The 16,228-nt window shown below is 41.1% G+C and overlaps 1 protein-coding gene across 1 annotated transcript in view; it reads right to left on the bottom strand.

Annotated features, from left to right (window-relative positions):
• Positions 1-6,036, bottom strand: part of SLC13A1 (solute carrier family 13 member 1) — an 81,318-nt gene extending 75,282 nt beyond the window's left edge. Inside the window, exon 1 of the mRNA XM_077841663.1 lies at positions 5,894-6,036. Within this exon, the coding sequence (XP_077697789.1) occupies positions 5,894-6,036 (143 nt within the window). The remainder of the gene's footprint in view (positions 1-5,893) is intronic.
• Positions 6,037-16,228: the final 10,192 nt, after the last annotated feature.

Below are 16,228 nucleotides of genomic sequence, written 5' to 3' on the forward strand. Positions count from 1 at the left end.
ATTTTAAGAATTGTAATGACTCCCTTGTCCTTCATTGTGTCATGAGCATTTTAGATGCAGACAGTGATGAACAAGCAGTTACGCTGGCAAAGACTTTGACCCCACTTGACTTGATGCACCTGAAAAAGAAGGCATGGAGCCATGGGAACAACAGCCACAACTGCCAAATGTTACACGCTGTCAGCTTTCACAGTTCTTTGTCATATGTCAAAATCTGGAAAAGACAGATTTCTGATAAAAGGTATTTACGTTCCTCAGATTTCAACCTTTATGTAGACATTCAGTATCAGCACTTACCCCAATGTCAAAAGGAGGAAATGGATTCAGAATTGTGTGCGCCAAGTGGAAAACAGAAAAGTTTCAGATGAAGGACACAAAGGTGATTGACGTCACAGCAGTGAATCAAACTCTTCAAATCAAACACACCCCAGGCTACTCAAGGCTGTAAGATTAATCACATGCATAAATGTCTTCAGGATTAGAGCCTAGGTTTCCTCTTGGCTTTATGCAGTTTAAATGGCTTAGATGGGTTGCAATCTTATAACATTTTCTATCAAATCTAAATGGTCATTTGTGTGAAGAGTGTGTGAAAATAGGCACACAAAGCCATGTCTATTTTTGCATACTGTTAAAAAAAAATTAGGCCCATAATGTTTAATTGCTCTCTAACTCACAATTCCCCTTGTGTGGTTGCCTAATGATTAAATATATTAACCTTCACTATAAACCATGTAGGAATATTGATCTATCAGCGTGTCTTTGGTCATACATTGTAGTAAGGCTCCGTTTATAAATATTTAATCAAGACTTGCTGATTAATAGATGTGATAAGCATGAGTAGTATGTGTTATAGATGGTTATAAACACATCAGTAGAAGATGTTGTTGATTGTTGTAAACCAGTGATATTCTGACTCAGCCTCACGAGCGCAAATGGCTCTTTAATGGTTCTCCTGTGGCTCTTTGCTATACATGGTATTAAAACACTGTGATTTATTATTAACCAGTCAGGATGCTTTCACTATATGATTAGCCATTTGTAGTTAATAAAAATAATACTTGGTCAGTCATTTTGCTGTGAGAATAACATACATATGTACATGAAAACTAAATATTTCCTCTGTCATACTGTTTAAATATAAATATGTAGTACTATAATAAATGAAACAATGAATTCACACTAATGTGGCTCATTTAGTGTTGATGGCTAATTTGGCTCCTGAACCACTGAGGTCTGAGTATCACTGTTATAAACCAAGCTATTGGACACTAACAATCTATAAACAATTCATTAAAACATCATCATTAACCCTTTATAAAACTATTTATAAAATGCAACCTTAATAGCAGGACTGAATCTTCTATAGCAACACATCACCAAAGTATCTCAAATGCTTTATATAAAAAAATCGTGTTTGTACCTAAGTTATCACACCTTTTGCTCTTTCTGTGTTTTCACATCAAATAAAAATATACAGTAGTTCCCTGCTCATAAATTTTACTTAAAAATAGAATAAAAAAACAGCCTGTCATTAATTGTGTGATTTAGGGCAAGTCACTTAACCAGCCTGTATCTCATTTCCCCCCATGTATAAAATGGGGATAATAATGCTTAGCTTGATAAAGTGCCTTAGGAACCTGGGATAAAAGTATTGTTATGAGTGTGTCTTGATTGTTACAAGTGACCAATCTCTGCTGTACAGCCAGTGTTGAAGGAGGTGAGAAAATGCTATGGTGCCCTTGATTTCAAAACCATTTTTTAGAAATCACAGCTTTCCCTGGTTGGGAAAACATGTCAAAGAATAATGGCAATTCTTATACCACCACCAGATTAGAGGTCTGTTTCTAATTTTGGATTTCTATGAGACTGGTGATATGAGAAATATAATGTGTCGTCTGAACCAATCTAAGCTATTGTGCAAACAAACTGTCACTGTAAGGAAAAATTCTGGATTAGGCATATTGAAAGCCGTGATCCATATAGTATCATCTTGTTTGCGGCTTAGTTGTTTTTGTTGCTGTCACAATGAATGAACATAACGTATTGTACTGGTCTCTGTGTACAATTTTGCTAAAGTCGTATTAATTTGGAATGCCAAAAACAATTAGAAAGTGAACGGATTTCTTTTAGTGTGTCTCACTACAGGAAATACAAAAAGGTGCTTTAACTAATAATTTGAAATCAGGTGAATTTAAAAAATAGAAAGAGAATAGTGAGTAAAAGGTCTTCAGCATCAGTCCTGTCCCATTACAGGCATTGGGTCTCAAAAGTATTACATAAGGAGCATTGAGTTATGAGATCCAAGTCATATTTGGCTAGAGGACTAGCTATTTTTTTGTAATAGCGAAGGTACAGCACAACTAGGCATATATTTTGTACATAAAGAGAACCGAGTTTATTTTGGCATTGTGCAAAAAAAACCCTAAATCATTCATCCTCACTTCAGTTTGAAGAGTTTTTGTCTCAAGCAAGAGATGATTATTTATTTTATTTCAACTTTGCAAAACTGGGGGAAAAAATCAGGGCATTTTGTGACCTTTGTTGCCAGGCTTGCAAAAGGATGGCAAAATGGCTGAGGTGTTTGTGAGACTGCCTGAGAGTCTGCAATGCAATTGCACAATTGTACAAAATCCTAAAATGAGTTCCAGTGTAATGGAGCTGCTAAGCAGGGGGCTACAACTCCCATCAGTCCTCTCCCAATTGCACACACCTTATTCCTGGCCAGGTAAAGAGAAAGGTCCCAAACCAGGAAGTGGCTGGACTGAATTTGAGAGTGGCAGCTACATGGCAAGCCACAAGCTGGATACAGAGTAGATTCTCCAGGAACTGTAGGCAGACCCTTATGTGGAACAGGCTGTGACTGCCGGACATAACAGTTGGAGGAAGGTGTGTGAGGGACTTATGGGGGAGCAGCAGCAGCAAGGCAGAGAGCCAGTGCAGAGGGTCCACAAAGAGAAACATTAACTGAGCCCTTAACTGGAAACCCACAAACTCTTATTTGCTTGACTAGAGACTGAGGCACAAGGCCTGAAGAGCCCTCGGTCTCTCCTGGACCTCCCCCCCACCCAGGGAATTAAACAGCAATTGCTCTTACTCACTGTGAACTGTAACTGTTTAAAGTCTCTGTACCTAGGGTATTTGCTACCCTCCCTTTCCTGACAGCCCTAGTAAAATGCCCTTTCCCTTAGCCATGCATCTGAGTGGTTATTGGGTCCCACCAGGGCTAGAACCTACAAGGCCTGCCTGCTAGAGCATCTACAGTGATTGCCTCCAAGGTGCGATGCACCTGGCACCATAGGGGTTTGGTGTACTCCAGTACTGAGTAGCCTGAATAAGTTACACCAGTTTTGCTGTGAACTGTTTGGGACAGTAAACATCAGAAGCTCTGTCCTTCACTAGAGAGCCGTTAGGTTACTTTGACATCAGGGAAAGTCATACTGTTCTTATGCCAGAGCACATCACTGACCAGGTTCTGCTTTCCAGCCCCTTTCAACAAGCAAGTTAGTCCCTGGTTCTATATCATTTTGAAATCAATGGGAAAACTCCCATTGATTTGAATGCGGCAGGATTGGAGCCTTAGGGTTAAATTGTGGGCAAATTGAAACCAGTGAGATTTTGCCATTAAATTAAAGGGGTGCAGGGTGCTGACCCTTAGTCTATTTTTTTCCTAAATATTTTCGTGCCAGAGATACGGAGAGGTGTTCTCATTGAAACCCAGGGGAGGCTGATCATTAAAGGAGAAACAGTCACACTACAACTATCAGCTGTGTGCTGTAGCCTGCATAGTGCTGGACCTCCAGCTGGCACTGGGGGTTGCTCATGGAGTTGAAGCTCCTCCAGCTCCTGGAGGTTGCAGAACACTTGGCTTCAGTGGGTCCTGAGGGCTTGCAGCAGCGGGAGGAGGTACGGAGCAGGGAACAGGATACAGGGTTCTGGGTGGAAATTCACTTCAGCCCCACAGAGGCAGAGCACATGGCTGCCTGCATGTGTGCTCTGCTCACATGTGTACGATTCAGTATTCTCCTGCAGACTGAAATTCCAAGGGAGCCAATAAGAATAGGGAGGAGCTGAAATAAAATCCTGGGCCTGAATCACACCCCCACACTTTGGGAAAGCCCATGTCCATCTGCAGCAGCTCTTTGGGGTTGGGGAAGACACTCATATCTGTATCTGAACTTTATTTATTTATTCAGGATGGTAATAAGTCACAGTCATGGTGATAATCATTTTATTTGCGAATCACCATTCTCCCTAAGCTCCATTCATTCCAATACAGATGCTAAATGTAATGAAAACAAAATGCAATAACGATGGCAAATGGAAAAATAGTTTAGCCTCAGTTAATTGCTGCTTTAACACTGCTTAAGTCTCCCTTAGCAGACAATTTTGATTTGTAGTTTGCAAGCAGTTTGTTGTGAGCATTTGATATTTGAAATTCAAAGTGTGTGGTTAGCTGTGAATAGATACGTGTGTTACAATGGTCTGCTTCTGTTACCTGTTTCCTCTGAATTTGTACAGAGGTTGCAAATACGAGCATTTGCTAATTTATAACTCACTTTCTGCAGATATTTTCCATTGTTTGCTGTTTTCACAAACATTTCTATATAAACACATTCACTAGCCTATTCATGAATAGCAAACACAAAGGAGGCACAAATACATCAAACAAGCACCACAAACCAGCAAATTCATTTAAAAGTTAGAATGGAGATTCACAATAGTAATCCCTCTAGTTTTCAGTTATGTTCAGTTTCCTGGCCCTGGGTCAGTTGAACTGAACCTTTCCTATCAATAGTGCCTTGCTCACAGAACCTGAAACAGTTTCACTACCAGGCCTGGCAAATTTATGAGCAGGGAACTACTGTATATTTTTATTTGATGTGAAAACACAGAAAGAGCAAAAGGTGTGATAACTTAGGTACAAACACGATTTTTTATATAAAGCATTTGAGATACTTTGGTGATGTGTTGCTATAGAAGATTCAGTCCTGCTATTAAGGTTGCATTTTATAAATAGTTTTATAAAGGGTTAATGATGATGTTTTAATGAATTGTTTATAGATTGTTAGTGTCCAATAGCTTGGTTTATAACAGTGATACTCAGACCTCAGTGGTTCAGGAGCCAAATTAGCCATCAACACTAAATGAGCCACATTAGTGTGAATTCATTGTTTCATTTATTATAGTACTACATATTTATATTTAAACAGTATGACAGAGGAAATATTTAGTTTTCATGTACATATGTATGTTATTCTCACAGCAAAATGACTGACCAAGTATTATTTTTATTAACTACAAATGGCTAATCATATAGTGAAAGCATCCTGACTGGTTAATAATAAATCACAGTGTTTTAATACCATGTATAGCAAAGAGCCACAGGAGAACCATTAAAGAGCCATTTGCGCTCGTGAGGCTGAGTCAGAATATCACTGGTTTACAACAATCAACAACATCTTCTACTGATGTGTTTATAACCATCTATAACACATACTACTCATGCTTATCACATCTATTAATCAGCAAGTCTTGATTAAATATTTATAAACGGAGCCTTACTACAATGTATGACCAAAGACACGCTGATAGATCAATATTCCTACATGGTTTATAGTGAAGGTTAATATATTTAATCATTAGGCAACCACACAAGGGGAATTGTGAGTTAGAGAGCAATTAAACATTATGGGCCTAATTTTTTTTTAACAGTATGCAAAAATAGACATGGCTTTGTGTGCCTATTTTCACACACTCTTCACACAAATGACCATTTAGATTTGATAGAAAATGTTATAAGATTGCAACCCATCTAAGCCATTTAAACTGCATAAAGCCAAGAGGAAACCTAGGCTCTAATCCTGAAGACATTTATGCATGTGATTAATCTTACAGCCTTGAGTAGCCTGGGGTGTGTTTGATTTGAAGAGTTTGATTCACTGCTGTGACGTCAATCACCTTTGTGTCCTTCATCTGAAACTTTTCTGTTTTCCACTTGGCGCACACAATTCTGAATCCATTTCCTCCTTTTGACATTGGGGTAAGTGCTGATACTGAATGTCTACATAAAGGTTGAAATCTGAGGAACGTAAATACCTTTTATCAGAAATCTGTCTTTTCCAGATTTTGACATATGACAAAGAACTGTGAAAGCTGACAGCGTGTAACATTTGGCAGTTGTGGCTGTTGTTCCCATGGCTCCATGCCTTCTTTTTCAGGTGCATCAAGTCAAGTGGGGTCAAAGTCTTTGCCAGCGTAACTGCTTGTTCATCACTGTCTGCATCTAAAATGCTCATGACACAATGAAGGACAAGGGAGTCATTACAATTCTTAAAATAAACCATGATACCCTAGTCCATTAGCTGGCTCTGTGTTTTCTAAGTAGGAAATACCATTTCCACATCATCTGTATAGGCCACACAATTGTGCCACGATTGTCTTTCTATTCTCAGTACAACATGGATTCTTAGTTTTATTGAATCTGAAAGCCCTAACTCCTGCTGAATTGCTGGATTTTTACAATGATGGGCACTTGCCAGCTTTCTGTCTGACTAAACCACTGGAGCAACACCTTCTTCACTTCTTCAGCTTTCCTCATGCAGGGTACAGTCACTTCATTGCTGCTCAAGAAAAAGAAAATTGTGAATTTCAGTGAATTTCAGTGTACCTGGTCTGAGTTTTGTCACAAAACTAGACAAGTTTTGTGTGGTTTCAAGTTCTGTTGTGAACATTTTGCGTAGTTAGGTTTCTAAAATCACAACAATCGCCACCAGCTACTCCTTGACTCAGCTCAGGAGGGGAGAAGGTAGGTTTAAGACACTTTAGCTTTTCCCCAACCTGGGGCTGGCTGGGGCCAAGGCAGCCTTTGGCATAATGTAAAGCAGCCTCAGGGCTACCCTAAATTAGACTGGGTTACAACAGTCACAAAGAAGCTGTCTGCAGTCAGAGATTATCCTGACACTTCTGCTTTGCTCACACCTTGATGGGAGAGTAACGGGGAATGCAGGGGCATGGCCCACTATGCCAGAGAAATTCCAAAATGGCAGGTTAAAGGGGTGTAAGAAAGGCCCAAGATCTGACTCAAGCTATCTATCCCATTATAATTTCTTACATTACAACCAAAGGAGATGTATATGCCACGTAAGAAAGTAGGAAAAATAACTGAGACGGATGTGGTCACCATACTGTCACACATAACACACTCATCTTAAGATGGATACTAATATTTATTATTTGTATTATGGTATGGCCTGGAGGCCTGGTGTATTAATTTCATGAAATGTTATCCACTTTTCACCAGTTAGGCTAACAATTAAAGTAGGCCTGCATGGCTCCAATTATTACAATTGTCCCCAGCTGAGATGGGGGCCCATTTTTGTGGGTGCTTTTAATACACCTACTAAAAACATTCCATGTCTCAAAGAGCTTATACACAAGACAATCAAAGGGTGGGGTTTATTATCTCCATTTTACACATGAACAACTGAGGCACAGTGAAATTAAATGGCTTGCACAAGGTCTGCATAGTCAGTGGCAGAGTTGGAAATTGAATTGTGTTTTCTATATGCATCTGTTTTACTTAAGAGGTGGTTGAATTATCAATAGACTTAAAGACTGTCAATCAGGAGGGACATTTGAATCATAAAATGAGAAAAATTAGTAAGGGATTATGTGTATTGCATGGAAAGGCAGGTAGGACACTGTGACAGTCTTGGAATACCCAGGACTGTTAGTCACCTTGTAACCCCCCCTCCCCCCCGTGCCTCCAGCAAAAGGGGGACTTGCTTGTGCTTAATTGGGTGTTAGATCTGACACCACCCGCGTGTTAGCCACACAAGCAGTCTCCTCTACACTGTGCCAGCCCATACTTTGCCTTGCAGGTTAACAATACGTAAACCCCAAATCCCCTTGAAACTTTCCCCCAAATAGTGTTCAGCCCTTTATCTACTGAACACTCACAGAAATACCAGGTCTGCTGTCCCAAAGGAACAATGTACTCACCAGCTTGTCTGATTCCACTCAGGATCGGCAGCAGGTAATATCACAGCACATCGTTATAATAGTGTAAACAGCGATACGTTTATTAACAATGATTCAAAAGATGGTGAGCTAGGATAAAGGATGGGGGAAGGGTTATGTATAAAACAAAATCATAACACGCTTTCTAGAGATTAAACTTAACAGGCCAACCTACTGTCTAAAGCAGTCGTATCTCACCAAAGTCTTTTGCAGCATCTTCCACCAAGGTAGGCAGAGAGCCCATTTTCATGAATGTAAACATGCTGACCATTTACTACTTAAGTGCAGATGACAGGGTGTCTTCTCTGTTCCCCAAACAGCAAACCACTGAAGTGTATCTCAAGATAAAGTTCTCCTGTCCCACAGTGTGCTCTTCCTTGTTGACTTAAACTTTCTATGTAAATGTGCCACCATTATGTTGGCTTACAATGCTTAATTTACCTGCCGATGGTGAGACAGGTGAATAAACATCTTTTGTCTGACAGGAAACCTGTTTCTCCACCTCTTCTGTGATAGAGAATCTAAGACCCATTTTCAGTATACATTCGGAACTTCTTACATAGTATCTGTACACACATTTCACAGTGATATCACAATGACCAGTGTGACGCTTGCTTTCATTTAAGACCTCCCTCCCGTGACATTCTTTGGTGACCCAGAATGTACATATGAGCATTCAGATATTCTTGTAACCCCCTTGCCAGTAGACATTAACGGGTTAATGGGTCACAGACACACTCAGTAAAAAGTGATAGAGATACTGAAGGAAGGATTAACTTCAGTGCAGTGCTGTGCTAATGTGAGAGGTATAAGTGTGTTGACAATCTATTGAAAGTAAATTCAAATAGGTATTATCCTACTGCAGTGTGGTGACATTTAAAGTACTACTATTGGCTTTCCTCTGTGAAAATCTTGACATTAGACCCTGTTGTTCTCCCAGAACATAGTAAAATGAGTCTGGTCAACGTGCCCTTTATTGTTGGAACTAATTTGGTTAATCTTCTTACACTTGGTTTTGGACAGCACAAAACTACTGTGCCAGCATTTGTAGCCAGATTAACTAACAGCAGAGAATGTCCCTATCTGGGTACATTTGCTACTCTTTGACATTGAGATTTCATGTTTTTCAAACTACACCATTTAATATTGTTATGCAGAAAAGAGTGAATGGCTGCCGGTAGTGGGTCTTGGATCCAAAGACAATCACAGACCTCCTGGGTGTACTTAAGCACTCTATTTCAGATTCACCAGAAGAGGCAATCAAGCCCCTTCCGAGGCAGAAATAGCTGAGGGCTGTGTGGCTACCACTTGAGGCATTAGACCATGTGGCAGGTCAGAGCTAAGCCATGTGGACTCAGGAGTTTCTCTGGCTGTAAAATCAGCGCCTAAGCTGTTGGTGGCAGGCTGTGTGTGTGCTGGAGGCAGAGAAAACCAGGGGAAGGAGCTGAGTGTAACTCTTGAGAGGAGGAAGCAAAGAAACAGACCGGTCAGCCTCACCTCAGTCCCTGGAAAAATCATGGAGCAGGTCCTCAGGGAAACCATTTTGAACCACTTGGAGGAGAGGAAGGTGATGAGGAACAGTCAACATGGATTCACCAAGGGCAAGTCATGCCTGACCAACCAGATTGTCTTCTATGATGAGATAACTGGCACTGTGGATATGGGGAAAGGGCTGGATGTGATATGTCTTGACTTTAGCAAAGCTTTTCATATGGTTTCCTGCAGTATTCTTGCCAGCAAGTTAAAAAAGTAGGGATTGGATTAATGGTGGACAGAAAGCTGGCTAGATTGTTGGGTTCAATGAATAGTGATCAACGGCTCAATGTCTAGTTAGCAGCCGGTATCAAGCGGAGTGCCCCAGGGGTCGGTTCTGGGGACGATTTTGTTCAACATCTTCATTAATGATCTGGAGGATGGCATGAATTGCACCCTCAGCAAGTTCGCGGATGACACAAGATGCGGGGGAGAGGTAGATGCACTGGAGGGTAGGGATAGGGTCCAGAGTGACCTAGACAAATTGGAAGGTTGGGCCAAAAGAAATCTGATGAGGTTCAACAAGGACAAGTACAGAGTCCTTCACTGAGGACTGAAGAATCCCATGCACTGTTACAGGCTGGGGACTACCTGGCTAAGCAGCAGTTCTGCAGAAAAGGATTTGGGGATTACAGTGGATGAGAAGCTGGATATGAGTCAGCAGGGTGCCCTTGTTGCCAAGAAGGCTAGTGGCATACTGGGCTGCATTAGTAGGAGCATTGCCAGCAGATCGAGGGAAGTGATTATTCCTCTCTGTTCAGCACTGGTGAGGCCACATCTGGAGTATTGCGTCCAGTTTTGGGCCCCCCACTACAGAAAGGATGTGAACAAATTGGATTTTCAGGCTTTTTAAAATCCAAACTCAAATTTTTCAAATAGAATCTCTGTGGATCCCTAACATTTGGGGTGCCCTAGCTCTGGATCTGAGATTGGCACTGCATGCCTGTTTTTAAAGGAAGTATTAAAAGATCAAGTAGTTATTCTGTATTTTTATTGTATTGTTTTAATAAATGTATTGTGGATGTTTAAAGAGTGATCTCACATGTGGAACCTAAAACATATTGGTAATTATCAGTCGTCTGTCTTAAAAGAAATGTAACATTATTCACAGCTCTTAAATCAGTATTGTTGGTGGGAACAAGCTCTTTTGTTAGGAGTTTGCCCTCAGATTCTTCAATAAACTGGTTTACTGAAGTGAAAATATGTTGAAAGCAAGGAAATTCATACCTGCTCTTGAGATGAAAAATTGCTCATTGCTTGTTATTGCACATTAAGGGGTTTGCTCCAGAAGCTTGTGAGACTTCTTGTAAGGTGACTGGTTACAAATATTCTAGTCATGCAAATTAAACTATTTGTTAATAAGTCTGCTTTAACTCTATGAACGCTAGACCATTTTACATTGGCTGGTTTTCATCACTTAAGTATTAGCAATTTTGAAAAGTATTTCTCAAGAGTTCCCTCCCCCCCCCCCCGCACTTGACCTCTCCTTCAAGTTCTTTTTGTGGAAGTTTGAAAATATTATCTATGCAAACGATTTTTAGCAAGTAGAATTTATCCTTCAAAATCCAGTTTCTCACTCAACTATTGTGGCAGGAGACTTCAGTGCTGACCATAAAAGCCACAACTTCCTATGTATTAATAATTTGGTAACTTTCAAAAATATCAGAGTTAATTCCTCCAGTAACAGGTTTCAAACTTCCTACCAGGGACCTTGGAATTCTGAATGTTCCAAAGAAATTTTATTAACAATGTAACTACTCCTAAATAATTTTTTAATTGGCACACACGCACTCACACACACATTGAAATTTGACTAGAAGATTTCAGCCACACAGTTCCCATTAATTTCAATAGGAGTTGTGTGAATAGATCCCCTCGTATAAGTTTGAAAATTTCCACCAGTAATTTAAAGTTGAACTACCAATGTCTTAGTGGTTACTAATTTACCCACCAAGAAAGATATAATGAGACTCATTTGCTGAAACTTTTTGAACCAGTAATCTCATCATAGAAGGCGATTAGATTAGTCAGGCATGACCTTCCCTTGGTGAATCCATGCTGACTGTTCCTGATCACTTTCCTCTCGTGTAAGTGCTTCAGGATTGATTCCTTGAGGACCTGCTCCATGATTTTTCTGGGGACTGAGGTGAGGCTGACTGGCCTGTAGTTCCCAGTATCCTCTTTCTTCCCTTTTTTAAAGATTGGCACTACATTAGCCTTTTTCCAGTCATCTGGGACTTCCCCCGTTCGCCACGAGTTTTCAAAGATAATGGCCAATGGCTCTGCAATCACAGCCACCAATTCCTTTAGCACACTCGGATGCAATGCGTCCGGCCCCATGGACTTGTGCACGTCCAGCTTTTCTAAATAGTCCCTAACCACCTCTTTCTCCACAGAGGGCTGGCCACCTACTCCCCATGCTGTGATGCCCAATGCAGGAGTCTGGGAGCTGACCTTGTTCGTGAAGACAGAGGCAAAAAAAGCATTGAGTACATTAGCTTTTTCCACATCCTCTGTCACTAGGTTGCCTCCCTCATTCAGTAAGGGGCCCACACTTTCCTTGGCTTTCTTCTTGTTGCCAACATACCTGAAGAAACCCTTCTTATTTCTCTTAACATCTCTTGCTAGCTGCAGCTCCAGGTGTGATTTGGCCCTCCTGATTTCATTCCTACATGCCCAAGCAGTATTTTTATACTCTTCCCTGGTCATTTGTCCAATCTTCCATTTCTTGTAAGCTTCTTTTTTATGTTTAAGATCCGCAAGGATTTCACCGTTAAGCGAAGCTGGTCGCCTGCCATATTTACTATTCTTTCTACACATCGGGATGGTTTGTCCCTGTAACCTCAATAGGGATTCCTTGAAATACAGCCAGCTCTCCTGGACTCCTTTCCCCTTCATGTTATTCCCCCAGGGGATCCTACCCATCAGTTACCTGAGGGAGTCGAAGTCTGCTTTCCTGAAGTCCAGGGCCCGTATTCTGCTGCTTACCTTTCTTCCCTGTGTCAGGATCCTGAACTCAACCAACTCATGGTCACTGCCTCCCAGATTCCCATCCACTTTTGCTCTCCAAGGGTTGCAGCTGTCTGGAGGTGCCTGCCTTCCATGCCTTCCTCATTCACTCAACAGGGCAATTGATTACAAAGTGGGGGGGGGGGGGAAGGGGAGATCTTATTCTACTTCTAGCAAAAATACATTTTTCTTTTACCTTAATTATACTACCTTAGGGGCCTGCTATAACATAGTATCAAGGTTCAATACAAAGTCATATAAAAGTTATACAAAAATGCATAATGCAGAGATTTATCTACAAGTGCATTGATTGACCGCTCTGTGCAGTAATATAGTGACCCTTGGGTCTTTGAATGAGGCTTTATACTTGGGGAAGGCGAGGGGGCGAGCAGCGAGCTGGGGGCAAGCGGCGCGTGGGCGAAAAGGGCAAGCAGTGAGCCAGCAGGGGATCTAGGGGAGGGCATGCAGGTTTCTGGCAGGGGAGGGAGGAGATGAAAGGAGGCGAGTGGTGGGTGGGGGATTGACTAGGAGGGACGCAGCAAGCCAGCAGGGGCTAGGGGGTGAAGAGGGGTGTGATGGTGGGGCTGAGCGAGGATGGGGGGGGTCCTATTTTACTGCTGTGATCTGGTCACCCTATGCACGCCGGTTCTTTCCCCCTCTACAGGCTTACACACACCATCAGTGCCTTGTTAGTGTGCCATGCACCGTAAGATCTCTCTTCTCTTTGTGTGTTTGACTGAGAGTGTTTCCCTTGTGTGTGAATTTATTCAATACAATCTAGAACTTCACAGTGGATACCGTGAGAGAAAAGAAAAAGAGAAAAAGAGAATCAGAGCACAGAGTTTTTAACACTGAATGGACGAATAAATACTTATGTACTGTTTCCAAAGACAAAATACTGTGCCTCGTGTGTAGCGAAACATTAGCTGTTCCAAAAGAATACAACCTTTGGCGGAACTTTGAAACTAAACATCCCAATCTCGCCAAATTGAACCCAAATGAAAAATAATTAAAGCAGCCAATTTAGTGAAAAACCTTTGTGAAGAACAGCAAATTTTCTAGAAAGTGAGCACTGAGAACGATACGATTACTAAAGTAAGCTTTCAAATTTCTAAGGAAATTGCTGCTGCTGAGAAATGCTTCACAGAAGGCGAGTTTTTAAAAAAGTATCGATGGCTGTGTCTGAGTTATGTCCAGAGAAGAGGGGAATATTTGAGAATGTCAGTCTATCACGCATGACTGTTCAGAGAAGAACAGCTGACTTTTTTTACCAATCTAAGTGACCAGTTAAAGCAGAGAGTCAGTGAATTCTGCTTTTACTCCCTAGCTATGGATGAAAGCACCGATTTAAAAGACACTGCCCAAATTCTTATTTTTATTAGAGGTATTGATAAAAACTTTGAAATTACTGAAGAACATGTGCTCCATGACAGGTCGCACAACCGGAAAAGAAATCTCCAGTAAAGTGATAAAGTGTATAAATGATAAATAGAGATTAGATTTCACAAACTTGGTGGTCATTTGTACGGATGGTGCTTCAGCTATGTGCAGAAAAAATGTTGGAGCAGTTACTCTTCCTGAAGAATTTATTGGGAGACAAATCACCAAACATCACTGCATTATATATCAGCAGGCTTTGTGTAGCAAAGTCTTCAAATTTGAGCATGTAATGTCAGTGGTAGTTTCCATTGTAAACTACATCCGTTCTAGAGGATTAAAACATAGGACATTTTGAGCTTTTCTTGAAGGGGTAGACGCCGAGTGCAGCAACTTTATCTACCGTACGGAAGTGAGGTGGTTGAGTCGAGGAAGAGTGCTCCAGTGTTTCATTGCTTTGAAAGACGACGTAGCAAAATTCCTAGAAAATAGGCCAATAAAACTCCCAGAGCTTGAAAATGAGTCCTGGAATCAAGATCTCTTTTTCTTTTGTGATATTACAGCACACCTGAATTATCTCAACATTCAACTTCAGGGGAAAAAATCAACTTATATTTCAAATGTGTGCAGCAGTGAAAGCTTTCAAAATGAAACTGAAACTTTTCAGAAGTCAGCTGTCAAAAGGCGAAATGTGTCACTTTACCACTTGTGCATAGCATATCCCTCAGCACAAACACGCCGTTAGAAGAAAAAAAATACGCAAAGCACATTAATCTTTTGATTGAAGAATTTGACAGAAGACTTAATTTGTCTAAAGAAGACGACATCCAGTTGAAGCTGATTGAATATCCCTTTTCTGTGGATCCAGAGGAAGTGCGACTAGATTTGCAGTTGGAGGTTATTGAACTTCAACGTTCGGCAGCTTACCGAAATAAGCACAGAGAAAGCAGCCTGCAAGACTTCTACAAAAGTCTGGACAATGAAAAATACAAGGATCTTATCAAGTTGCACTGAAAACATTCAGCATTTTTGGAAGCATTTACATATGTGAACAATCATTTTCCATCATGAACATGAATAAAAACAAGCAAAGTTCTTCTCTGACTGATGACCATTTGGAAGACATTATGAAAATATCCACTTCAAATATGACCCCCAAATACGACAAGCTTGTTGCCGAAAAGAGATGTACTATCTCTCATTAAGTTTGCAAGGTAATTATGAAAAGTACAAATGTTTTCTTTCAACGGAACAGGTGTTTTTCATTTTTCCATGATTCATTAAAAAAATTAAAATTAAAAAAACTGTTTGCTTTAATTGAAAAATTCTTAAAGTATTACCCCTCCCCCGACCTTCCTTTTCGGCCCACAGCTGTTTCGGCAGGGCGGTGCTGAGGAAGGAGGGTTTGTTTCCACAGGGCAGGTGGCGCGGGGTTGTTTCGGTGGGGCCAGGCGGCGCTGGGATGGGGGGTTTCGGCGGGGCCGGGGGGTTTCGGACCTCAGCTCTTTTCTTTGGAGTAATATGGCCCTCGTCACTTTATGAGTTGTGAAGGCCTGCTCTAGGTGTTGAAAACTGTACCCAAAATTAGAGGCCTCTTGAAAATTTGATCCTAAGTGACTTTCCCAAGATCACACAGTAGATCATTTGTAGGGAATGTAATCCTGATCTCCTGATTCCAGTTCTAACTTTCAGATAATACTCTTTCCCCTGTCTTACATGACCCTGGGTGTTCTCAAATTCTTGTTATTTTGAAAACCTAAGAAACTAACTTTTTGAGAGGTGTTAAGGAAAAGTTAGCACATGTGACTCCATTTTGGTTTAGGGCCCACCACTGTCTAAAAGCAAGCACATCATGCACCAGGAGGAGTGTTCCTTAGATACTGCATTCCTGTGAAAATCCTCCTCCTTGTCTCCAGCCTGCCTTGACTCCCGGTATCTGTTCTTTGTCTGTCTCTAACTCCCTATCTCCTGGCCTTTGATGTGAGGCCTCCCACCCTGATAATAAAAGTTACTGATGCATCGCTTTAGGACCATGCTGTGTAATTAACATACTAGTTTAGCACGAGGAATGCACCAAGCAGGGATAGGTGATAGATAAGAAAAGGGTTTGTTTATTGGCTAAGGTTTCCGATGCACAAGGGCAACATGCTTTGCTAAAAGGTATATAACCTTTGTATAATCTGTATTCGGGGTCCCCTCCTGGCTAGTAGGGGGGTACCATGCTCGAGCGTAATAAACTTGGTGTTTTTTTGGGAACTCTGCAGTTGTGGACTTTGTTTATGTGCCTCAG

Source organism: Eretmochelys imbricata, chromosome 1, assembly GCF_965152235.1.
Source record: "Eretmochelys imbricata isolate rEreImb1 chromosome 1, rEreImb1.hap1, whole genome shotgun sequence".
Classification (NCBI taxonomy): Eukaryota; Metazoa; Chordata; order Testudines; family Cheloniidae; genus Eretmochelys; species Eretmochelys imbricata.